The following is a 26,240-nucleotide window of genomic DNA, read 5'->3' as shown; positions in this document are numbered from 1 at the left end:
CAGTAGGGAAGCCTTATTTATTTATTTATTTATTAGATTTTTATACCGCCCAATAGCCGAAGCTCTCTGGGCGGTTCACTTCCCTTCCCTGGTGCCCTCCATGAACTTCAACGTCCATCATCCCCAGCCAGGAACCTGTGGGGGAGTTGTAGTCCAACACAACTAGAGGGCACCAGGTAGGAGAAGGCTGAGAAGGGGGGTCTTACAACAAAATCAGTCAACCAGGGCAGCTGCGTCTAAAGCCAACCGCACCACACACTAATTCCCCCCCAGGAAAGTCTTAGTAAACAAGCCATGTTGACTTTTTCCCCCCCAAAGTAATGCTACCTCTTCCCACCACAGTCCCAACAAATCGGAGTTTATGAAGGCGTGCGAGAGCTCCTATTCCAGCTGGAAGTTCTCTGGCGGTTTCCGGACCTGGGTCAAAATGTCTTTAGTGAAAACGAAAGAAGAAGATGGGAGGGAGACAGTGGAATTCAGACAGGAGGTAAAGTGCTCTTGCCAGGCTTCCTGACTTCAGTCAAATCACACTTTGGGTTGTTGGAGGAACCGTTCACACCGTCTAGGGCTTCCTACACAGCAGTGTGGCTGGCTATAAACTAAGGTGTCACCTTGCTATGCTTCTATTTTGCTATTCTGGCAGGTCTATCCAGTGAAATTTTAGAATGTTTTAAGGATGTTTTGAAGATGTTTTAATCACGTATGGTAATCCGTTTTTAATGTGTATTTTATATCATGTTTTTATACTGTTTGTTTTATACTTTGAATGGTTTTAGTTTTTGTGAACCGCCCAGGGAGCTTCGGCTATTGGGCAGTATAAAAATGCAATAAATAAATAAATAATAAGCAGGACAGTGCTAAAGGCTTCCTGGAATGGCAGAGGGCACAGTATACGCTGTGCTTTACTGACTCTTCATCTTGCACATTTTGCACCTTCTAATGCATTTCCTACTTCCCTGAGCTCTAAGAAGTCCAGGGGCAACAATTACATGGCATCGTTTCCTTTGGATGAGGGTGAACACTGAAGACTCCCTGGGGGCTGTCTTCACGGCGCTGGGTCGGTGCCACTCTGCCACCGAACCCTGCCATATCACTTGTGGGTGGCGGCGGCAAGTTGTCCTTATGAGGGGAGGCACCATGGGCTTTCCAGTGACCATTAGGCTCACCGGGCCCATCCCCTCTCACTCCTGTGGCTTCCGGCGACCAATAGGAGTTGCCTTCTGCCCAGGAACACCCCCAAAATGGCTCCAAGCGGGGACAGACCGGTGGAAGAGCTGGGCTGACCTTGATCTGGCTGGAAAAGTAGGGTAAGTCCCTGACTTTTCAACCGTGCATCTTCGCCTCTTTGCCCCAGAGTGGCTTTGAATCTGTGGCTGCGTCATATAACTGATGCAGCATGGATTTGGAGCCACCCCGGGGCAAAGACAACATCAAGACTGCCTCTGCTGTCTTTGTAAGATCTGCACATTGGAAGCAAGCAGACCCTTAAAGCAGGTAGCACAATCCTCTAATCCTGCATCAGATTCCCAAGAGCAGCAGTTGCACCTAGTTTTAGAATTCACTGCTCTCTTTTTCTCTAAATGCAGACTGCAAGTGCTGTCTCTTTACCCCTTCAACTTGCTGAAGGCAAGAAAGATATTCTCAGCCATTCTACAAAGCCCCTACTCACCCAGATAGTTCAGCAGACTGTAATGACTGTAGGTTGCTTGCAGCACTCCATACTGGAATGGAAAGCTGGGGTTCAAATCCCAAAAATAAATAAAAGAGGCAGCTGTGAACAGCAGGGAACTATCCCTTCTACATGTCCAACTTGGCACTCTGGATGGGTAGGGACATGTATTTGCTTTAGAAGCCGCATGTGCTTCCAAACAAACTAAGCCATGGTTAGGCTGCTAAACCTTTTGCAGCAAATGGTTAATGAGAGTGTTTAAACTGTGGTCATGTAACCACCATTGTTAGGAATGGTTCACATGAAACACTAACGCATGTTTCACACGACATGCTAAGCCATAATGTTTAGCTCGAAATGCTTAACCTCCGTGGCTTAGCATTCATCTGAACAGGGTCATTGTAGTGCATGAGGGATCAACTTCTGGTCCATGGGTTGCCCAATCCACCCCCTTCCCATAAATAGCATCCTCTCTCCAAGCCCCTCCCCTTAGCCAGGGGATTGGAATGCCCTTATCTCTGACCAGAGGTTGGAGATAACAAGATGATGCCCCCTCATTTGGCCAGTGCTTGCAAGCACCAGCCAAGTCCCTTCCTGCCCCACTGGCACCCCAGTTGGAAGGAGACACTTGCCCCAGATGGAACTTGCCATGTAGTATGTCTGGAAAGAATGTCTTGCCTTTTAGAAGAATATGTTGCAATCTGCATTCTTCATTCCAATAAAGTACATGGCAAGAGTCAAGGGATTATTAGAAAGGCGGGGAAAGCAGTATCTGTTTTTGTACATTGAAAAGGCGGGGAAAGCAGTATCTGATCATCGTTGGTGCATTTGGAGCCCCAGCCCTTTCAAGGGAAGTGCACTCTGGAGTGGATTATATGATAGTAATGGCAGAAATCTCTCTCTCTCTCTCTTTATCCTACTGTCAGATCAGTGTGGTTAACTACATTGAACGGACGACAAAAGCAGGAGGTGACCAACTGTTTTTTGTGGTATTTGAATGGAAAGATCCTTTTATCCAGGAAGTTCAAGATGTGAGTAAACTTTGATCATTTCACTTTGATGTAGGATTTCCAGTCACATCGAGTGATCGGAAAATGATTCGGTGCCTTATTAGAGTTTGTTAGTACTTTTCCTGGCAATCATATAGCTATAGAAAAGAGGGGTTTTTATGGGTACACCTAGGAAATACATTAAGAGCCAAGCCTAATCATCAAAGTCTCTCGACCCTGGGAGGGACCCTAGCTCCGTGCTAGGGCATGTGCTCTGCATGCATGCAGAAAGTCCCAGGTTCAGTCCCTGGGGTCTGCAGTTATAGAAGAACCAGGTCCCAGGTGATGGGGAAGTCATTTGCCTGTGAACCTAGAGCAGCCTTGTCCAACTTGGCACCCTCTGGATAGGTAGGGACTACAACTCCCATAACTCTCATGCTGGAGGGTTGGAAACATTACTGGGCTAGATGAACTAATAAACTTAATCTGGTATAAGGAAACCTGCTATGTTCCAGGGATTTTTCAAATTGGGCTTTCGCTATAGCCAAATGAATGGTTGTCTTGATTGTAGACCCCTTTCATACTCTCCATACAAGGCAATAGAAGAAATACCATTCCACTGACCCACAGAGAAAGGGGGAATTTTGCAGTTCTGTAAATCCAAGCAATGGGGAAGAGAACCACACTTACCTTTGACCCAGACTGTGCCATCCCCAGTGTGCGTCGCTCCACTACGTTGCTCTCCTATATACACCAGTGGCTGGGGAACATGGGCGGGATGGTGCTGTTGCACTCAGGTCCCGCTTGTGGGTCCCTGGTCGACAGCTGGTTGGCCACTGAGTGAACAGAGTGCTGGACTAGATGGACCCTTGGTCTGATCCAACAGGGCTCTTTTTTATATTGTTATGTCCTGCTTCATTCATTGCTGATGCAGTTGTCCTCCTATCTTCTCACTGTTTTCTGCCTTGGCTTAGTTAAATGCAAAGGTTAGTCCACCTCTCAAAATTGCTGAAAGTGGTTTTGAATAAAAATCGTAAATAAAAATGGACATGGACAGCACAAAAGCCACTGCTAGTCAAAACCACAACCAGCAAACACTATTCTCTACTATTAGCCCTACCATTTGATAACCTTGAACAGCGTGAGAAGTTCAGCTTCCCAAAGTTTCCTATTTTGGGAGCTTTGCTGGGAATTTGGGGAAACAAAAATAATAACAAGGCTGCAACATTTTACTGGTTAATGTGTAAGGAGGAGAATGAATGAATGTTGAGTGTCTTTTTTTCTCCCTTTGGTTATTTGTGGCAGGCTTTGAAGATACAAGCAGCCTTCGCACATGTTAGCTGTGAACCAAGGAATAGTCAAAACATATTGTAAAGAAAGTCAAACAGTATCCCTTTAAAAATCCAAACACAAGTTTGATTTCTTTCCATAGATTGTCACTGCAAATCCTTGGAACATGATTGCTCTTCTGTGTGGTATTTTCCTGGCTTTGTTTAAAGCAGCCGATTTTGCCAAACTCAGCGTGAAGTGGGTGATAAAAATCCGAAAACGGCACCTCAAGAGAAGAGCTCAAGTGCTGAACCATATAAGCTGAGGCCGAGTGCTACTGAATTTTCTATTACACTGAAGAATAGAAATGGACAAAAAAACTACACCAGTACAACATTTGTCTTCCACAGAGAACCTGCATAGACAGAAGGACTGTTTGTTTGCTGGAGTATAATGAACCTGACACTTGAAGTTTTAGAAAACTACTAACTGTATAAGAACTCCTACTAAATCCATGCTCTTTTCCAAAATGATGTGCTCCTTTACAAAGCTACTTTTAAGTAGTCGATTCCTGAAACAATATTTAACCTCTTGTAACAAAACTCGAATATAGACAGATAAGGCCTTCATGTAGTAGTGAAGCAGGTGACATCTTTTTAAACCCATTTCTGTCCATGTTCATGGAATTTAATCGAGTTATGCGTTTAGCTAATCCTCTTCTTGCTCAAGGCACAGGTTTGGTCTCTAGCAGTTGCAGTTATCTCAGGGAAAATAGCAGGAGTCTGTAGCTCAGTGGTAGGGCAACTGCTTTGCATGCAGAATTTACGAGGTCCAATCCCTGACATCTCCAGGTAGTGGTGGAAAAACTCCTGCATGGAACTCTGGAGAGCAGCTGCCGGTCAGTGTGGACAATACTGGATTAGATTGGCCAGTGGTCTGACTCAATCTTGTGGCAACATCTTACGGAAATGTTCCAAGCATTGCTCTGACACACTCCAAGAGGTAAAAGTACATTTCTAGTAAAGGTCCACACAAGTTGTGCATTGGACACATACTGATTCACAAGTGAATCACAGGCAGTACTGCAGACGAATTTGAGCAATGCAGGTTGGCTACACGACATTGACAGCAATTTCATCCCTCAGTGTTCATACCTGAAAGTATTACATCCTCTGTTGGATTCCCACTCCTCTAAATGTTCAACCTGTGGTTACTAAAAGGAAGACAGTAAGCCTAAAATCAGCTCAAAAGTACCCATCTCTACAGGATAGAATGCTGAAAGCACTGGAATTTTATCGAACATTCTTATTTGGTTAAAATTTATTTGATTGTGTTGTTTTTCAATAAAATGACATCTGTGTGCATCTTAACTTCTTACAAATATTTTTTTAGCATGTTCGAAGGGGAAGGTTCTCCAACTTTCAGACTCCTTCCTGCCTATGCGAAGGCAAGACAGGTACAATCCAGCTCCATTAAAATTAATGGGAATTCTATCACCATGACAGAACCAAGATTGCACCCTTAAAAGCTAGTAAGTACTAACCTAACAATTTATCCTTACTTGGTTCTAGAACGACATACGCCTCCAAATGTCTACCAAAACATTTTGGATGCTTTCAGCTGTACACCGTCATGAGAAATCCTAGTACAAAATCCTTGCATGTTTCCAGTTGCATCTAGGATGACTGTGATAAAGAAACATACAATGGCTGGTCCCCATTTTAGTAAAAATATTTTAGGTGGCATGCTAGGTTAAAAAAAAAAAGGGCAGTAGAATCCAAACTGGGTAGTTACCTCCTCTCACACTCCATGGCTTCATCATCAGCCAGCTACTCTCCACCCCCCCCCCTTTTTTTTTAACCATCAGAACTCAAACATTTTAACAGTATTTTGTGGCTTTTTATTTGGCCCAATAAAGGTATTGCCCTTCTGAAATGTTGGTTTTTGGAATTTCTTATGGGGCTTTTTTTTAATATGACATCCAAAATAAAGGAAGGGGAGATACGGCTTTGATAGCTTCAAGATGTATTTAGGATATAATTTGAAGCTTTCTGGGATGCCCCAATTTCTCTTCCAGGAATTACAGTAAACTGGATCATAATTCCAAATGCAATAAAAGGAGAAGAGAAAACATATCAAAAATTATGTATCTATGTTTTGTTTTGTTTAATAAAAAAGTGAAATGGAACAGGAGAGGGGCTTGTTTGTTGTTTTAAAAAGAGATCCATTATTCGTATTTACTTAAAACAGTTCTATACCACCCTTCAGTTCAAAATTTTCAGAGCAGATTACAACACTTTATAGGATTGGGGAAATTGCCTAAATGATGTTAATTACTACTCTCTATTAAACATCTGCCACCTACTGAGGCAGCCTTGATGTTCTATTCCTAATCATATGAAACATGGCAAAGCCTATGTTCCCATGTGCCAGTGGTATGTGCTTGCTGTTGATGCCCATATGAACCCCAATTCCACATATCTGTAGATTTGAAGTTGTCTGTGTAACTGCAGTATACACCCAATTTATTCTTAAGTATCAATATATTACCTACCTCCAACGAAGTAGAATCCACTTATGTTTTAGAAATAGATTTGGCAATGAAGTGAAGGCGAAACAAAGGACAAATTGACCTGGTTTACAGCCACCCATCATTTAAACAGCCCATGAGTTGTTGTGCATGCACACCTGCCACTTTTGCTTTTTCTCAGCAACCTATGATCAGCTCTTTTATAGTTTGCCGAGCATAATGTTCAAACCCAGACGGCTGGGTTGTTTAGGGGTGAAGCAAGCCAACGGTTAATCTATGGTTTGTTGTTGGGTTGACTGCTAGGTTGTTTAGCCCTTAAACAACCCAGAGGTCCACTCTCAGCAACCTAGCAGAACTGGCATGTGCACTGCAGACTTGCCCCTGAGAGCCCATGGGTTGTTTAGCCTATGGGGTGTTACATGTGAAAGTAGTCAGAATGTAGGAACAGCCTTTCTCAATACTGGGTGGAGTTCAATGGTGTCTGTCCACTGGTAGAATATATTTCCTCTCCCGCTGAAGATCTCCCACATCTACCCCCAAAATCTTCCATAGAGTGCTGCGGAACCCTCTGGAGCTGATCTGGAGGGTGTGCTGGGGGTGGGGGGGAGGAAAGGAGTCATGTCCCACTGCATGAGCAGGAATCTGCTCATGTGACATTGGATGTTGCCCATTGTTTTCCACACAAAAGAGCCCATCTAGCCTAGACCAATTTTATTTACCAACTTCTCTTCCTCTGTTTGACAGCCAATACTTGGTTTAGTCTTGTACTTATGGTTTCAACACTTCCATTAAATGCTGCATTCATTTTCATATGTTGTTTGAGAGCCCCCACATAACCACAAACTTCTGTTCAGCATAGTTAAACTACAAAGATGGTAATATACAGCACTAATTACAAACATAAAGACTTTATTGAATGCTGCGCAATCCCTCAATCTTTCAGTACAAAACCATTTTCCACACAGTTGCAATTTAAGAGACTGGAATGGTACTCTGATAGGAAGATCTGCAAAAAAAAATGCTCCACCTGATCAAATGAAAACAGACAAAACTTCTAACATCAGCTTTTGCCATCTTAAAGAAGCACACTGTATTTTCCTTAGAGAACTGTTGCATCACATAGATGTTCCTATACCTGGATAGGAATTGCTCAACCCAAGTTTTTAATGAGAAGCTGGACCATCTTGCAGAGCCAGGTTGAAAGCAAGAGCTGCTAGGCTCTACAAGAACCCTTGAACTAAGTTAGGAGTATCATTGATAGGCTCCAATTCTCAGGTGTAGGACCTGAAACATAACTACTGACTCCTTACTAGAGAGAGAGACAGACATAAGGGCTAAGTGGGCAGCAAAGGCAATCCTAGAGTAGAAGCTGATGTTTCTTTGTTATTCAACCAGAGCTCATGTGTGCTACATCATTTGTTGTACTTGTGTTTTATTTAAACCCGTAAGCCTTATGCAGGCATTCTTCCCCCTACACAATTACTATCACTTGGAGCAGGATAAGATGGTTGCTCCCACTTCTGTGTGTCATCGCCATTTCTGCAGCCGCCCACCTTGATAATTGTGGGGGTGGAGAGGACAGAATGCCTGAAACAGGCTACCCTCTCTACCCCATGGCTCTTTCCTCTCTGGAACACTCTATGCAGCAATAGCTCTGAAAGCTGTGGTATCACATCCAGATTCAGATTTCAAACCAATCCAATGCATGTATACTCAGAAGCAAGCTCCACTAAGTTTAATGGGGCTCACTCCCACAGGTCAGCATAAGATTACAGTCTGTTTTATTTGAAAAAATACAGCAAAGCTACAAAGTCTCTTCCAGAATCTCAGCCCAAGCCTGCAGTAATGTGAAAAGCACATAGGGGGGAAATGTAAATAGCTGACCTCTATGCCTATGTGCAACACAATCAAAAAAAGAAAAATTCAAGTCATAATTTTCACCACTCCCATAATTAAATCACACACATCATGGATGATAAAATTCATTTCTGTGAAATGTCAGAAGTGACAATATAGCAATGATTAGAGACAAATTTACAATATGCTGTGGTAAATAATGTCACATTCAATTATTGTATTTCAGTTCAAAAAATTTCATTTACATTTTGCCAGAGGAAAAAAAAATGGCCATTTCAAATATACTGATGAGGTTTCTCTTTTGCATTTTTTACATATTTAAAAAAAACCTTGTCTATAAAAGGTCTGCCTCACAAACAGAGGCTGTGGCTCTCATTTGGCACTTCATCATTTGGTGTATTTATCATGGAGGATGCATTACTCAGCTGGTCAGACTGAGCTTTCAGTAGCTTTAGCTCTTCCAGCTTCTTCCACAGTTCTTCACGTTCAAGCTCTTTCTTTTTCTCTCTGTGGAAAAGCAAAATAATGTGCGTCTTTGGCTACTGTGCACTATAAACCAGATTGATAAAGCAAGAGCATCAGAAGTGTTGCAACATCTTGGAGATTAACTGCTCTATCCTAGCATGAGCTTGTGTCTGCTACCAATCAGTACAGACAATACTAAGCCAGATGAGGACTGACTTGGTATAAGGCAGTTTTCCTGTTCCTAGGGTCACGAGAGCCTACTTAACCAAAGGGACACTGAAGGTAGTGGGTGTGAGAACATATATAAGGCTTTCAGGGAATAAAAAAGAAACCTGCTTGTATTGTAGAGCTACGAAGTGCTGAAAGATTTCGAAATAGAGACAGTTTAATGCAAAAAAATACCCCTCAGTCTTGTTACCAGATACCCTTGTTTACATGTATGCAAACTTGAATGTGTCTATGTACCCAACTAACCTGAAAATTCTTTTGTAGAGGTATGGTTCATGTACTGGAGATCCTGGACTGTACTCCCAACAAAGTAAGGCAATTAGCTTACCGACAAAGATGAAATAATACATCTTTATTTGGTGATAAATGTTTACAGAAAGTTAGATTAGTACCCCCTGGTACTAGACTTTCTAACAGCAGTGGCAGAGAGAGACAGAGAAAGTCAGACAGACAGATCAGGAATTAGCTGGGGAGGCTATACGCTACAGGGGCGTTTTTGAATTTTGGTGGCAATGGCTGAGTTGACAACATGTCAATCCACACTCAAAGTTGAGTACAGCTTGAGTGTACATTGTCATTGAACCGTAGGTGGTTGTGTGAACCCAGACACACTTAACAAACCATGATTTGTTAATCACGAACAATCCATAGTTCAGAACCCAACAACAAACTATAGGTTCTCTTCATAGGCTATTCATGGTTCATAAATCATGCTCTAAGCTAATTGGACAGTAATGAAGGGAGAGATGCGTGAGAGACCTTTGGGGTGTCTTTCCATTCCACCGCTGGGAAGGAAACCTGATATTGGCACCTGGCGCAGTCAAAGGCAGTTCTGCTGCCATGGTTTTCAGAGTTCTTCTCAATGTTAAAGAAGGGGATGCCCCAGAAGCATCTCATCCCTTTTAATGTTGAGGAGGTGGATAAAATGAGTATCATGCCTGGATTGTCCAGCCCCCAGGCAGCTTTGTTGGAGAGGAGCTATCCTCCTGGGTGGAGAAAGTTGTATAGATTAACACTATTTGTATTATTGTGTTTAGGCCTCTTGTTGTTGTTGCCAAAAAGGCCTTCCAGGTGGTTTACAAGGTAAACACATACAAAAATTCATAATCCAAATATAAAATAGGCAGATAAACTAAGAGAGCAACAAAAAGCCATACACAGCAACAACATCTGAACAGCAAAAAACAGAGAGGTTAAAAATCATTCTAAACCAAAGCCCATCAAGACAAAATGATATTGAAAGCCTGCAGTGTGTGTGGGAGGAAGGTGTCACATGGCTCTCCTAGAGGAAGGATATCCACAGCCTAGGAGCTGCTACCAAAAAGGCCCTGTCTTGTGTTTCTGCCACTTCACCTCTGATGGTGGCAGGAGATGTAATAAGAGCACTGCTGATTATCTCAGTTGGGAACAGGCTCATGTAGCAGAAGATGATACCTAAAATACCCTGGTCTTAAACCTAGACAAATCAGCTAAAAATAGAAATATTAGATAAGGAAGCCGTGCTACAAATTTTAAAAATAAATACTACCTAATATTGTGCAAAGTACAGTAGATGGTTTACACAAATCAGAGAGCCTACAATATAAGTAGAAGTCCTTGCTAAAGCAAAAGTGAAAAGGGAAGACAGAATTGGATAAGGAGTAGAAATGACTTATTAGCAACAGACTATACAGAAAAGCCAAACCTAAGTAATCCCAGCCAGAAGAAATGGGTTTAAAGGAGATTTATTTTTAGGAGGGAAAGGATTTGCTTTATGTCAATAATGGAGAGAGATCCATTCAACTACAACAACTGTAACTTTATCATATCAAATTAGCATTAACACAGAGAATGCTTTTTATACTGTTGTTTTTATATTTTTTGAAGATTTTTAAATTTTGTATGCTTTTTTTTAATGTCCACTATTTTTAACTTTAGTAAACCGCCCAGAGAGCTTCGGCTATGGGGCGGTATATAAATTCAATAAATAAATAATAAATAATATTATCTACAGTCAAAATGGGAAAAGGGATAAATACCTTTGTCTTTCTGCTTTATAAGAGCTCGTGAGTTCATCAAATAGTTTCCCATTCATCTCCATCAGTGTTTTCAGCACATTATATACTAATGCTACAATGGTCCTAGAACAAAAGGAAAAGTAGCACGAATTAAATTAAGAGATGCAACTGTTACGTTCCAACATCTGTTCTGAAGATTTAGCTTTTGTTTTTATTCTGTAGCCTATTTGAACAAAATAAGGAATACCATATGATTTTAATGAGTTTTAAAACAGATGCTTTTCCCTTGCATATATGGAACGAGGACTTTTAACATGTGCATTGCTATATTTGCTTTTGATTAATCGAGCTGTAACACAATGGGATGACTCCACCTAATCCAACCAAACTGTGTTACTATTGAAATATTAAATAGCTCAAAGACCATAAGAGTCTGGAATAAATGAAATGCAAGGGTCACAATGTAACATTAAAATACGGAATGTCATTTGCTATTATGTTTTTATGAGAAAAAGGTGTCATTTAGATATAAAAAAAATCCACAGCTGCAAGAAATTGATCGCTTACAAGTACTCAGTTAAAAAAACTCCAGAGGGGGAGCCGTTAGTCTATAGCAGGAAGAACAATGAAGAGTCTTGTGGTACTTTCAAGACTAACAAATTTATTCTGGCACAACATTTTGAACACTGCCTCTGATGAAGTAGACTGTGTCCACAAAAGCTTATGCAGAATAATTTTTTTTAGCCTTTTATGGTGCCACAAGACTCTTTGTAGTCAAAAAAATTTCTACCAAAACCACATAAAAATGAGAATCAAGTTCTTTGTGCTTTCTGAACAGAGAGATTTGTCTACAAATTCAAATATGAAAATTTGTTAACAATGAGTGTAATCCAGCGAAATTTTTCCACACAGAGAACTGCTTCTGACAGCAGAACTGGGCTCTCCACACTGCAAACTGTTAAAATCTGCTTCAGAGAGCTGAAGAGCCTTCAGAGCAGATTAGGGGTGGTTGCAGGGAGTGGGGGAGGAAAGAGGAGAAATCCCCACTAGTTGAGCAGACTTCCATTCTCATAGTGTTGGCTTCCACCCAGGATGACACCCAGCTATTTTAACTAACAATAATACATATTTAACTTTACTGTGCCTCTGATGCTGTGAAGCTCCTTCTAGAGATATTTTTTCCTCAGAAGTGTTCTTTTTTCTTAGATGTTTACAGCACTCACTGGCATGATTAAAAATTACTTGCTGCCCATGATTCCTAAGAGCACAAAGCATCACTTTGGGCATAGCTAGATGAAGAGGGTAGAAGAGGACATCGCGCCCACCGTTTTTTAAAAAAAGGAACAGAAGCTGGAATGCACCAGTGCAAAGGTAAGTCTCTATTTAAAAACTAGCAAACCCCGACCCCGCTCCCCCCTCCGATGGGCACGGAGCACTTGCAGAGCTCCGTACCCAGTTACCTGCATTCACTTGCGAGGAGCCGGGACAAAAATGGGATGCCCGGCCACACGTCCCAGGATCATCCCAGGACCACGGGAAAAGTCGGGATAGAAGGGTAGGGCGATCATCCCTCCCTGCTCCCGGAATCCCCTGTGCATCATGTGGATGCACAGGGATGATCCCGGGGCGATCCCCGGGATATCGCCCCATCTAGCTGTGCCCTATATCTCATTTCAGTGCCAACTCCTGGTTTCTGAGCACCTTTAGGGGAAATATTCTCTAGGGGTCCCCATCCCTCAATGAGTCTACCTTCTCACAACCATTATCACCAGCTGCTCTTGCTCCTCATCCTCTCTATCATCATTGCAAGCAAGGTAATAGCATTCACTGCTCCCCTTACTCACCACCACCAATGCCTGGCACAGAGCGAGAGGCAGACGACAAAGCAGGTCGTTCACCTACCTCGTTCACAACCCACTTTTTTTTTAGTAGATTATTGGGACATGTGATCTGGACCACTGAATAATAAATTATATTTCTATACCATTTTCAGGAGAAACAAAACATTACAGATTCCCTCAAATAGTACCTAGATTGGAAAATACTTCGAAAACCATACCTACATTGATGAACTCCGTTTGTTTGTTTGTTTGTTTATTTATTTATATGCATTCAGATAATTTATAACTTTACTTCTTCAGCTAATGAAGAAGTATGCCATAGACATTTTTGTATGACTGATGCAAGAGGCACTAAATATGAAACCTGGCAATGATCCAACCACTACTTTATACTTCAAAAGACTACACAGCTAACCCCATCTTCATAGTGCCTGGATAAAGTGGTCTGGAATGAGCTGTGAAATCTTATTCAAGAGAGACATGATAGAAGTGTTCAAAATTTTGCATGGTGTGGAGAAAGTGGATAGGGAGAGATATTTTCTCCCTCTAATACCAGAATCCATGACACCAGCCTCAGCAACCCCCAGTTGTAGTTGCATATTCATAATGGTGGCCAGCACGTACCACAGTTCCTTGAGGGTAAATTAACCCTTGATGGACTGCTGTGTCATGAAAACTGGCCCTCTTTTTAATAAAGGCCAGTTATTTATTGAATTTTAAAAGGTATTTATGGGCTTATAAGTTTATAAATTAAACTTTCTCTTTTAATTAAATGTGCTAAAATATTTTTATGAGGATATTACATCAGAATTGCTCAAAAATTACCACTACAGGTTTAAGGGCAACAAATTCAAGAATGACACTATTTCATTTATAGAACTCCTTCTCTTAGGGAGTCTTGCCTGACGCCACCAGGTTTTTTAAGTTCTAAGGGTGAAATCCAATGTTGTCTGTCCACTAGCAGAAAACTTGGGAGAGGATGGGAAGGCACAGGGGTTGCAGAGGGAAGGGGAAAATCTGTTCATGTGATGTTAGAGGTCACCCAACATCTTTTAAACTGTTTTACCTGGGCTTTTAATTGCTAGATTGTATTCTATTTGATTGTACCACAGTGATAGTTTGTATTTCATTGTGAACCCAACTCCCCTGGGATCAGTTTGGCTGAAGACAATAAATAATTTCAAAACATATTCCACAAGTCACAATGGCTGTCAGCACCCATACTTCTGTGCAGGAGCAATTTCCTTCCTCTTCACTTTAATAAAAAATATTAATTCAAAATTTTTTAAAGCATTGCTTTTTCAGAAATCCGGAGAGAATGCATATTATGCCATTACACTGTATCCACGACTGCATTATTTTTTTTTATCATAAATTGGATCTCTGTTAAAATAGAACTATCTACTTCAGTTAAGCTTGTTAGTGCTATCCACCAGAAGAATTAAGCCAGATGCTAATGCAGTAATATATAAAGGCACTTTAGAAGACTGAATGATCAAGTGTACATACGGATTCCAGTGTTCTTTGGAAATCTTGTATAAACTACCAAACATAATTGGCAGAATTTTATCAATGTTCTCCTCAATCAGACCAAGAATGTATTCATTATTCCAGAAGTACAAAGCCCTTTCTGCAACCTGAAAATATAAATTTCAGAGTATCAGGACAATGAGGTTGGGTAGCACCAGCTCTAAATTTGAAAATGCCATGTTATACCTGAAAATGTGAACTTGACACACACTTGGCTATCTGTTTAAAGAGAGGCTCTTGTATTTTTTTGAACTGTGTGGGCTCTATTACATCCAGGATTTCTTCAATTTCACCTAAAAACATGACCTGTAACAAAGAAAAGCATTTAGACAATAAATGTTTGTACAGAAAGAACCTTGATTCTAGTCATACCATATCAAAGATGTGGGACAAAGGATAAAATTATTCTAATACAATTTAAAGTAATCTACACTAATACTATTTTGCAAATGTAAAGAATCATTTGTTTGGGTGCAAACAAGTTAAACTGAGACACAACACTAGGTAGATTTTTTTATTGTACATATATATATTTGGTCAGCAATCTGAAGATCTCATATCTCCTGCTATTACATGAGATCTTCAGATTGCTGACCAAATTCTCACCCTTTTAGCTTGGTAATGCTACAGCATCTGGTATTCCAAGACTGCTCACTGGGCCCCTGTATTGGACTGGTTTTTTTAAATCCAAACTAAGAAGTCAGGTCTTATTTCTATAGGGCTTTACATGCATAGATTCTGATTCACATTTAAGGTTACATGGACTGAGTATGAGTGCTTCCGAACACACGTATAATACACACAGCTGGCCTGGCATGAACCAGAACTAAGCAGCAATAAAGTTGAGAAGCATAAGCATTCTGTAGCAGTTTGAATGAAAACAATATATTTTTCAGAATGTCCAATATATTCATAGACTATCACTGACAGAGCTGGTTGACTAACATGACTAAGATTTTGTACAACATGTGAACAGTATTTAAGTATCACCATATCAACAACTCTCTAGTAGTTTTTATTTATTTATTGCATTTCTATACCGCGCAATAGCCGAAGCTCTATGGGCGGTTCACGAAAGTTAAAACCATCAAATATGATTCAATGTATAAAACAAACAACAGTATAAAAGCACAATATAAAAGTACAATATAGAAGCACAACCGGGATAAAACCGAGCAGCAATGCAAACATTTATACAGATTTAAAATACAGATTTAAAACAGCAAAGTTAAAAGACTAAAATGATAAACTGTTAAAATGCTGGGAAAATAAAAAGGCCTTCACCTGGCGTTGAAAAGAGTATAATATAGGTGCCAGGCAAACCTCTATAGGGAGCTCATTTCACAGCCAGGGTGTCACAGCAGTGGTCCCTGTAAGGCTCAGATACCTGTTTTTCCCCTCCCGAAAGAATGGAAGCTGTGTACAGACTCCTCCACAATATCTCCCTCTGGAGCTTATCCAACACGGCCAAGGAAGAGGAAGAGCAGAATAGGGATATTGAGAGGGGCTATGCAGACCTCCCATCCTTTTAATGGTCCATCATGCTGCCTGAAGGCACACCACTGGGTTTGGGTGTGTGTGTGTGAAAGAATCAGAACTGAGCCATACAGAGATCCCTGCAAGCATGGATACTGTGATCACACAGAGAAGGAGCATGCCTAACTGTAGACTTCAATGTCAAGATAATTCTTTTAAACAGACAATATAGCTGTAACACTTACCATGAGCTGTTTTACCCTGAATTCTCCCGGAGTAGCTCCAAAGGTATGCTCTGCCTTCAACTAGTACTGACTGTCTTTCCTGGCTCCTTGACTGGAGGAGAGCATGAACTCAGTCCAAATGCATATCAACCTCACTAGTGCATTCCCTGGACTGATGTCTCCTGAATCTACCCCAAAGCAAGTCGAAGGCAGAGCATACCTTTGGAGCTTGTAGAGGGAAGTCAGGGGAAAAGTGGAATGCTTATTATCAATATTAGGGTTGGGATAGACAGCTTTCAGACTTACAAGCCTGAGTTACATTACATCTTTGTAATTCAATATAGAGAAATTAATGAGACTGACCTCTTTCTGGCTGCACGTTTTTGGCCAAAATTTGAGCAATCCTCTGATAACCTAGGTTGTAAAAATAATTTAAAAAAACAATTGAGAACATATGAGGAGTGGAACATACATATTTAACAGACTACAATGTACTGCAGTTACCAGATTTAAATCTGATTACTCTAATTAAATAATTTTGATCAATGTATTTGACTTCGCAGTGTTTTCAAAAATGATTTTATTCCAGTCATAAATTTATTAGTGTATGTTTAACAGCAATGAATTTTTAAAACGACTCTTGTATGCCCCCTTGGAATTCAATCCACTTGGCCTATTTAATTATATTTCTAAGTCACCCCATAAGCCCAGATCTCTAGGAAATGTACAGTTTAAAAAATAAAATAAAAACCACTAATAAAGCATAGCATCAAATAAACCAATTTAACAATTACCGCATAGACTAAAATTCTGAAGACAAATCGATTAAAACCATAATGCAGCGAGCTATAACATGCGATAGAACAAAATATACCAATCATCATTAGTAGCCAAAACTCAGACAATTAGGATCAAGAAAAAATGGTAAGACATTGATATTATGTTAAATAACTTTAAACCATTAAGAACACTTTTTGGGTGTTACCTTCCCTATTGAATAGTCCAAATAAACTTCGGCATGATCTACATTTAACTGAACACCTATTTTGATGTTTCCCCTCCTCCAAATCACATTATATGAAGTGAATAATAAAATCAATCAATTTGCGAGTAGAATTTCAGGGATAATCTTAGTTGAACATGTTGCCATGTATCAATTATACAGGCCTGCTTCATATCCTGGAACACCTTTGGCAGACCATTGCTACAATATTACCCATAGATCGATCTAAATCAGCGGTTCTCAACCTGTGGGTCGGGACCCCTTTGGGGGTCGAATGACCCTTTCACAGGGGTTGCCTAAGACCATTGGAAAACACATATTTCCGATTGTTTAGGAAACTGTATTGACTGAACTATGTCATGTATCATCTTTTGTATTATTAAAGCTATTGTTATGTATTATTTTCATTAGCAAACCATCCCATGACAATGGATCGTGTAGAGAAGAACGAAAATAATTTTATGGTTGGGGGTCACCACAACATGAGGAACTGTATTAGAGGGTCGCGGTATTAGGAAGGTTGAGAACCACTAATCTAAATTTACATGACATGTAAATGAATTTCAAAGTAACCAAATAAATATTTGTACTTTGTGCTGTCAGTATACTAAATGCACAAGTATTTTGTTTGGTTTCTTTGAAAGCCACGTATGATACATATATAAAAACAAAGGAACAATGCTGGGATTCCTCTTTCCACTATCCTCCAGTGCAAGGGGTCTTGGGAAGGGGTATATCTGTGGGCTGGATTAAACCCGCAAACCAGAAGTTCCCCATCCCTAATTTTAGCACCATTTCAATGATGCTGCCCAATTGGGCTAGGAACATGGCCCAGGAGACTTATGCATTTTGTATGGTTGACACCAACCTTTTGCGTATGTCACTGATGACCGAGGGAGCCCGGGCCTCGCAGAGGAAAGTAAGCAGTGTAACTGTTAAGGAATTATCTCTAAGCTGAGTGGCAATGAGCCAGGGGAATTCTGCTCATGTCTTCGAGGACCTTTAGCCAGGTGTGTCCAACAGTTAGCTAGCATCCCTCCCTTGCCTCTACCCATGTTTTGGTTTTTTCCTTGTATTAGTTAGGGAACCAGGAGACGAATTGCTTTACTGCCCTCCATTCCAAATTCTATTTTTTAACTGCATTCTGCAGTGCTTAAGAGATTTCTAATAATAGTTCAGCGTGCTGTTGGTACCCCATCATCACCTACAGCTTTTTTTAAATGTGTGTTGATAACATGCTGCATCCTGTTAACAATACTGAGAGTTTTCAATTGAATGTGACCACTTTGTGATTCTCCTTCCTCTAAACAGGTGAATACACCCCCCTCTAATTTTATTTTTCTTTCTCGTGTTATCACTCAAAACCTGTCCCTTCTGGCCCTTGTGTGGCCCACCCTGCACCATTAAAACTCAAGGTAACCAGTTGTGCTTAGGCCTCCAAGTACCACTTCAACATATCCCTAGTGCCTTTCTTCCCCATTCCTTATTTGGCAAACCAAAGCTTCCTGCCTCCATCTTCTCTTACTCCATTACTAGCCAGTGTGGTGTAATGATAGAGTGTTGGACAAGAACTCAGGAGAGCCAGATTCTAGTCCCCACTCAGCCATGAAGCTCACTGGATGATTTGGGCCAGACACTGACTCTCCACCTAACCTACCTTACAGGGTGGTTGTGAGAATAAAATGAAGATGACGACGATCATGTATTTATCACTGCTTTTCATTTGGTGAACATATGTAGTACAATAATACTTTGAATGTTTCAGACTTAACTTTTGTCTTTGTCGACCTACATACGAATTCACCCACTTTGTCTAAGCACAGTGTAAAAGATCCTAATATTCCCATGCCAGTTGAGTATGTGTATAGATGTGAGTTCCCCTACATTTCTGAACACAGAGACCTGGTAATACCAGCCTCAGTTCTGTGTAATCATCTGTGGGGAGGAAATGGAGTCTGACCTGGTTCCCATCACATTGCTCCAAAGTTCAGCACAATGTAAGAGACCTCCCCCAATTACATTTACCCAGAATTTAAAAAAAAAGGTTCAAAAAGTTACAACCACAATGCATCACAGGTCAGGAAACAAACTTGGCTTGTCAGCTCTGCTAATGTCAAACTCGACCTGAGGCAGCCTGCCATAACTACAGATAGCTAAGTTGTTCTAACATTTCCTGCCAAAGAACAAGAGTGAAATATTTACAAATCCAGAAGGTTCCCCTACAATTGAACCAAACTATTAAATTTGGAAAATATATACTGAGTTATGTAATGCTGGTAGGCAGAGAAGGTTAGGGTCAAACTAAACACAGAAGCAGCAACCACGTTTGTTTATCTGCCTTGCTGACATATAAAGCAGAGGGTTGCGAGGGGGAATCTGGTTTTTACATCAAAGGCAGCATGTGGATGAAGAGAGCTCTATCGTTTCCTGCTTTGCTTCCCTGCACTCTGCTGCTTCAGACACTTTCCCCCCTGCCCAGCTCATTTCCTGTGTTGAAGCTGGACTGGCAAAAAAATACGTGGGGGGAAATGAGAGCAAGGTGAAAAATGGGGAAAGGGTTAAGTTCTTTGCAACATCTAGAAAAGGTTATGTTTAGTGGAATGTTTGCACAATCCAACTTTTATCTGCCAGCAATCAATGAAGATTTCACTTCAGTCCTATACAAATAGTGCACCCATCTGTTATACATGCTCACAAGTGTTAAACAACTATGTTCATAGGGCTGAACAAGCAAGCTGCAGACCTCCATGTCATCTATGCTTACAACATGGCCCTTTGTTCTGAAGCTGCTGCCATTCCTGGCTCTCCCCTTCCTCACTCCATTATCACAACCTTCATACTGCTGTGTACTAAAGCAAGGCTGGCTTCTGACAAATAGTTTTCCTACCATGTTTTCATGTGAATTGAAATTTTGAATGATTTGGACTTCTTGTGCTAACACACTGTATGTAGTTACTGTATTGAGAAACACAGACACTCGATAGCAAATTCGATGGGGAAGCAAGAGATGAGTAAGTGAGGCAACAGCAAACTAACAGGTTACGTTTAACAGACATTTACATAACAGGGTTATACACTTAAGAAATAGGAGTGGGAAACTTACTTAGCATACAGGCAAAGCATTTCAGTCAGGCAAATGAATAAGCCAATAATGCATTCTGGCCACAGTTCACCATGCACGCTTGGCTAGCATCTTCCATTCATTTCAACAGTATATATGCAAAGTCTTCCAGGACTAGCACCTGGATCTCCTGAGTCTCAGTCGAACACTAACTACCACACCACATTGGCTCTCCAGCATCTCACTGGCTCCAAGGTTCCAATACTATTCATAAGTATGCAGTGGCCAGCTAGCTCTAATTTACTACAAGTTTATATTAAAATGTCTTAATACAAATGTATAAATGCCAACAAATGTTCAAAGTGGACAAAAACAACACTTACCGGTTCTGTTAATGTCATATCTTTCTCCAGGAACTGAACAACACAGTAGGCCAGCTAAAAAAAGGCAAAAAGTTTCATGGTTTTGTTGATACTAATAATATTGTTTACATTTTCATTGATTATAAAAGGCAATTAAGTACCTGATCCACAAACTTAGTTATTAAACTTGTGAAGAGGGCAAGACTCATATAAAGATCTGGCTAAAGTGTTACATTATGACTTGGGAGACCCAGGCCATAGCTAGACCTAAGGTTTATCCCTGGATCGTCCAGGGGTCAAACCTGTTCATCTAGGTGACACACAGGGGATCCAGTGCTCAGGCAGGGGTGAACCCTGGATGATCCCAGGATAAACCTTAGGTCTAGCTGTGGCCCCAGACTCAAATTCATGGGCTTTTATGCTACCCAGTACTCCCCTCACAGGATGGAGGAGTGAACAACTAATCTAGGAAGCATCCATTTAAATAGCACTTGCTCTCAAAGGGTTGGAGTGAACATCCCACATTCAAATAAACGGAGGATCTCCTGGTTTTGTTGTTCATTTCTCTCCTACTCAAGGAAATAAGGTCAGAAGAATGGAAGCTCAAGGAGTGCCTCCAATCTTTCCATGGAAACTATAAAGAGTGGGGGAGAGAACCACCAAAATGGAAGAAGCTGAGCATCACTGTTCATATGGCATTACCATTTAGGCAGCATTTAAATTTGTTGGTACTTGTTCATATTTACTTGGAATATATATTTGAAACATACATTTAAACATCCCAATATTTTTAAGTAACTCCACTCCAGATTTTACAGGTAGGCAAGTATGCCTCATCTCCACATTTCTTCCCTATTTTCATCCTATTCTGGATTTCCAATATTTTTACAAGTCACTGTAACAGCATCCTTGAAGACTCTAAATTCAAGCTGTTCTATATTCAACTATCATCATAAATCTGGATTAGTCTTCAGGTTTTGGGTATAAACAGCCCCTTATGTGTGATTCAATAAATGGATAGCAACATAGCACCAAAAAGGAAGAGCCTTGGGTGGGTGGGTGCATGCCCTTTTACTGTCCCTTACTGTCCCTTACTCATCTTCAGTGCCCTCATGTGGCAGGTAATTATAATTTCTGTTTTATTGGTAAGGAACTTGCTCAACTCATATAGCAAATCCATTGCTAAGTAAGGATTTAAAGCCATGTCCCCCAGGTACATGATTTCTTTTTAAAATGTCAACTGGAACAAATACCGTCAATTCAAAGAACAGTTCAAGTACATGAGAAAAAAACCCTATTTGTAACAAAGTGACTAGACATATTCAGATCTTTTCTTTGGTAAACAGAACTTCTATTACCTGAAATATTTTTAAAACCCTACATAAATTTTAAACTAGAATCAGCTAACTTTTGCAACAAAACAAAAACCAGAGCATGCAATCAAATCTGTTTAGCCTAGAATACTCTGATCAAGCTCTAAAAAGAAATTACCATTTAATATTTCTGCAATTACAAAAAAGATTCCCTCAGACCAGACATACCTGTGCATGAAATAAAGCTAATCCCTTTGCAGTGTGCATAGGAATAAGAACCTTCATAAGGAACTGTTTATGTTCTGCTTTCAGTGGCAATGCAAAACCATTGATAATACTGAAAAAACAAATTAGACAGGAAAGCTTCTTACAGTACCGTATTAAAGGTCGAAATGTACAGTTAACGTTAAAAATGTAGCACAAGATCAATCCTCCAATGCACTAAATTGGACATTTCTTTGGGCAAATTGTGCAATTTCCCTCCAGGCTGTAGGGATCTATTACATCTTTAATCTCACTGCTGAAGATGGTGGCAAAGGGAAGCAAATCTCAGGCTTTGCTTACCAGGTTTGCTCTCCCATCTCAGCAAGCAGTTGCACATCCTATCAACCAAGAAAAGTGTTTTTATTTATTTATTTTTATTTATTTATTGCATTTATATACCTCCCCATAGCCGAAGCTCTCTGGGCGGTTTACAAAGGTTAAAAACAGTAAACATTAAAACCATAAAAACAACAGTATCCTTATAAAATCAGCTATTCTGGGGTCCGTTAAAAACAAACGAACTCAGCTCATGTTGTTAAATGCTGTTAAATGCTATTAATATTACAAAAAATAAACCAATCAAAAGTGGATTCAATGCAGCCAATTTTTGCACCAACTCAGGGTCACTTCAATTGATTCTCTATATAGAAAACATTACAGTACAAGAAAAAACATCTGCTTCAAGATCACTGCATGACAAGGGCACAAAAGTGTATTCAATGGCATGTGCATATCGTGCATATATGTAGTGAGGCATCTCTGGACTACATTTGGGAGGGATACACAACAGAACGTCTCCTTCAGCACTCCCCTCTGCAGTCCCCTATATCCCTCCCAAATGTAGTCCAGAGATTCCTCTAACTCTCTGGGGCTAATTTGGGGGACACAGAGTGGGAGAGGGGTGATCCATTCCACTGTGTCTATTTCACTGGCAGATGGACACTGTTGAATACAAACCCTGTATGTTTTTCCTTTATAGAACAGCTCCCCATGAAGGCAATTCAAAGCAATTGTAGTGAGTGTCAGAGTACTCCTTTCTAGTATTTTAAAAACAGCTTTAAGTACCTAACTTTCTAATTTAAAGAGTGCTCTAGTTATTAATGACCAGAAGAAACCCTCTTTTTGAATTCTTTTGGAAGAAAATTATCTGCTTTAACAGTGCTTAATTGGGGCAATAGTCGAACTAGAAGTAGTGGTTTCAGTGAACTTCCCTCATATATCAAAGGTCTAGAAATGTAACTATAAGTGAATGCTTTGGAGATGGGCCAGCTATCATGGGTTATATATTCAGCCAACCTCTGATCCCTGCAGTCATCTCATAAGCATATCACATGGAGTTTTGACAATTTTAGTTTATGATGGCGAGAATGTAACAGGAAGTAAGGGAAAGGATTCAAAGCATAGCAGTGCAGTACTATGGTTATGGGATGATTGTGAGCTCACTTTGGAACAACGAGTTAATGTATTAGCTGAATGCAACTTGAGATATAAAAGCTAACATAACGAAGTATCGAATGTCACCATTCTGGACCGAACTAGATAGGGTAATGGCAGTGCTCCAGAAGGGCTGGGACAGCCTCAATCTCATAGGGAGAATCCAACTTTAACAACAAAAGGGTAATATTGGTGAAGGGTGCTGAGCACTTGCTGTGCCCACTGTTTACTTCCCCAAAGTATTTCTCCAAGCATCTTCCACCAAGCCAAAGTCACTTCTGGAACTGGGCTTGAGTGAGGAGAAAAGCACTCAGAGAGAAAAGTTAAATGGAATTAAGCTGATGGTGGAGGCCAGGGCTGAAATTCTGTAGTCATCTCCAGCATGCCCCATTTTACTGTTAAAATCAGATTCCCCTGCCACCTCTCTCTGTGCATGGAACTGCTGCCTTCGTACTCAGGAAGCAAAATCGAAAACCAAATGAACGTCTTTTGAATGTAGCCCCAAACAATTTTACCAATTACCCCTGCCAAGCAAGCAAGCACAGGAAACACCCACCACTCTACCTGATTGGCTAACTTACCTTCCTAGTATCTCAAGTAGCTCAGCAACACCATTGAAATGTTCTGTTTCATATATAAACCTGTTAGGATACATATGCAGTCAATATATGAGTAAAATGTAAATAGAGAAAATAAAATTAATCATAAAAAGCTTTACATTTGTCAGCTTCTCTCTTTTTTCTTTTGCCTAAATCTAATAAAATCTAAGGCGTAGCCCAACCCAATTCCAGACTTTAGGTGCTGAAGTGTAAGTACAGAGTTGCACTAAAACAGCTGCAATAGTATCATCATGGATCCAGGACAGATCCACAACTGCTAAACTCTGCCTCATTTTTCTTTAGAAATAAGGGAATCCCTTTATAATACTATATAACACTGCCCTAACAAGTGGTAGGGTTAGGGGTTTAGGATGCATCTAGGGCAAGTGCTTATTGCATTCATGTTCTACTTGTAGGCTTCCCATTGGGACATCTGGCTGGCCACTCTGGGAACAGAATACTGGACTAGACAGGCCTTTGTTCTGATCCAGCATGGTTCTTCTAATGTTCAAAGGCCATTCAGTTCAAGCATTAGAACTGCCCCCATTAATTCCCATGAATTTAAAAAGTGGACAACTATTCAATCATTTTTAAAAACCATGAAGAAAGCACACAAATGTCATGCCAACCCTAGAAGAATGGGTATTGGACATGGGCAGCCACACACCACCCTCTCTCTATACTGTCAAACGCATGCATGGCATACGCCTTGAGTCCCAGTATTGGGGAAAAGGCAGGACAACAATAACAACAACAACAACAACAATAATAATGTGTGACTGACACAGAGAATGTCACCAAAGCTAGCTGTTGCTACTCCATCACAGGGAGCAGGGGCAATTTCTAGAATAAAAGTTGCCCTTCCTCTGGAAGTCTAGCAACCAATCTTAAGCTTTGCTCCAGCCATAACCAGGTTCTTTAATCTCAAGTAATAAGCAGAATGTTAAAGTGTTAACAGAGATGTAGTCACCTTTCTAACCCACTTATACATTTACATTCAGCATTATGATAGTTGTGGTGTGTGTGTGTGTGGAGGACAGTCCCATATATTACCCAAAAGCCTTTATGTATGCCCTCTTTACATAGACACACATTGCATCCTTCTTATGGAGTGTTTGGGGAGGCCAGATCACCCAAGTGATGCCCCCAGTGCAAAGGTTTACGAACAGTATCCCAAGTTGAAGAAAGTTTATTTTGTCCCATAGAATCCAGCTCTCCTATATGTATAGGACGACTCCTGGGTTCTTGGCCTATTTTATATGCATGTTTATGGCTTGAAAGTTAGCACTTCACTGTACACCCGTGGCAAATAGTCTCCAGGTGACTAGGGCTAGTCTAGAGTCTTCCTTTGGCAGCTTATCTTTGTAGTTTGTCCCTTCAAAAAGAAAAGAAACCTCTTGTACATGTTCACTTCACCCCTGCCAAATGAGCTTTCAGTGTCCACACATGAATGACTGAACCTGATCTTTCAGTTTCATACTTAAAGACTCCTGCTTTGTTTTACAAACAGAAATAGCTGCAGCTGCTGTTTCTCTATAAGTTCTTGTGCCTGAAAACTAAGGATGCTTCCAAACGGAGGCCTCAAACACAGAATTTCCACACATCTTCTATTGTAATGTTTCTCCAGCCTCTACCCCATGCTTCCTCCCCCTTAAAGATGGAATGACAAAAAGTCCACTGTCTTTTGATTGGTAGCACTAGGAGCCATCCCTTTGGAAGCATGCTTTGTAATTGCCAGAGTTTGATTATCTGCAGTTTACACCTTAGCCAGCACGCCCCAAGACTGGACGCTAGAAGTTCAGTGGCTTGTTCTTCATATCTGAAAGGAGCTGAGCCATCTACCTTTTAGGAAGAAACAGACTGGAAACTGCTTTTGGGATGCAGTTTATTCATAAGATCCTATGTTCCTATGCACATTTACTTGGATATAAGTCAGGTTTTTAATTGAAATGAAGTGAGAGCAGCGAGGTTGCATGTGTCAGTTTGAGCTTTTTGAGAAGAATATGAAGGGGAGGTTTTTGGTTTTATACCATGCTTTGGGATTATTTTATAATGAAAAGCAGGAAATAAACAAACAACTTCTTTAAAAAGTTACCTCAAGGAAGGGACTCTTAATATTTCCTTAATCC

At 40.5% G+C, this 26,240-nt stretch overlaps 2 protein-coding genes across 2 annotated transcripts in view; one reads left to right on the top strand and one right to left on the bottom strand.

Annotated features, from left to right (window-relative positions):
- Positions 1-5,297, top strand: part of PACC1 (proton activated chloride channel 1) — a 30,069-nt gene extending 24,772 nt beyond the window's left edge. The window contains exons 6-8 of the mRNA XM_063125571.1: positions 343-487; positions 2,596-2,700; positions 4,091-5,297. Of these exons, the coding sequence (XP_062981641.1) occupies positions 343-487; positions 2,596-2,700; positions 4,091-4,252 (412 nt within the window). The 3' untranslated portion in view covers positions 4,253-5,297. The remainder of the gene's footprint in view (positions 1-342; positions 488-2,595; positions 2,701-4,090) is intronic.
- Positions 5,298-7,349: 2,052 nt separating this feature from the next.
- PPP2R5A (protein phosphatase 2 regulatory subunit B'alpha) overlaps positions 7,350-26,240 on the bottom strand; it is a 66,905-nt gene continuing 48,014 nt past the window's right edge. Inside the window, exons 6-13 of the mRNA XM_063124032.1 lie at positions 24,094-24,153; positions 22,043-22,151; positions 20,523-20,576; positions 16,439-16,489; positions 14,562-14,681; positions 14,355-14,482; positions 11,026-11,127; positions 7,350-8,821 (exon numbers count right to left, since the gene is read on the bottom strand). Of these exons, the coding sequence (XP_062980102.1) occupies positions 8,665-8,821; positions 11,026-11,127; positions 14,355-14,482; positions 14,562-14,681; positions 16,439-16,489; positions 20,523-20,576; positions 22,043-22,151; positions 24,094-24,153 (781 nt within the window). The 3' untranslated portion in view covers positions 7,350-8,664. The remainder of the gene's footprint in view (positions 8,822-11,025; positions 11,128-14,354; positions 14,483-14,561; positions 14,682-16,438; positions 16,490-20,522; positions 20,577-22,042; positions 22,152-24,093; positions 24,154-26,240) is intronic.

The sequence above is a fragment of the Elgaria multicarinata genome, chromosome 4 (genome assembly GCF_023053635.1).
Source record: "Elgaria multicarinata webbii isolate HBS135686 ecotype San Diego chromosome 4, rElgMul1.1.pri, whole genome shotgun sequence".
Classification (NCBI taxonomy): Eukaryota; Metazoa; Chordata; class Lepidosauria; order Squamata; family Anguidae; genus Elgaria; species Elgaria multicarinata.
This window is presented reverse-complemented; position numbering and strand designations above follow the sequence as displayed.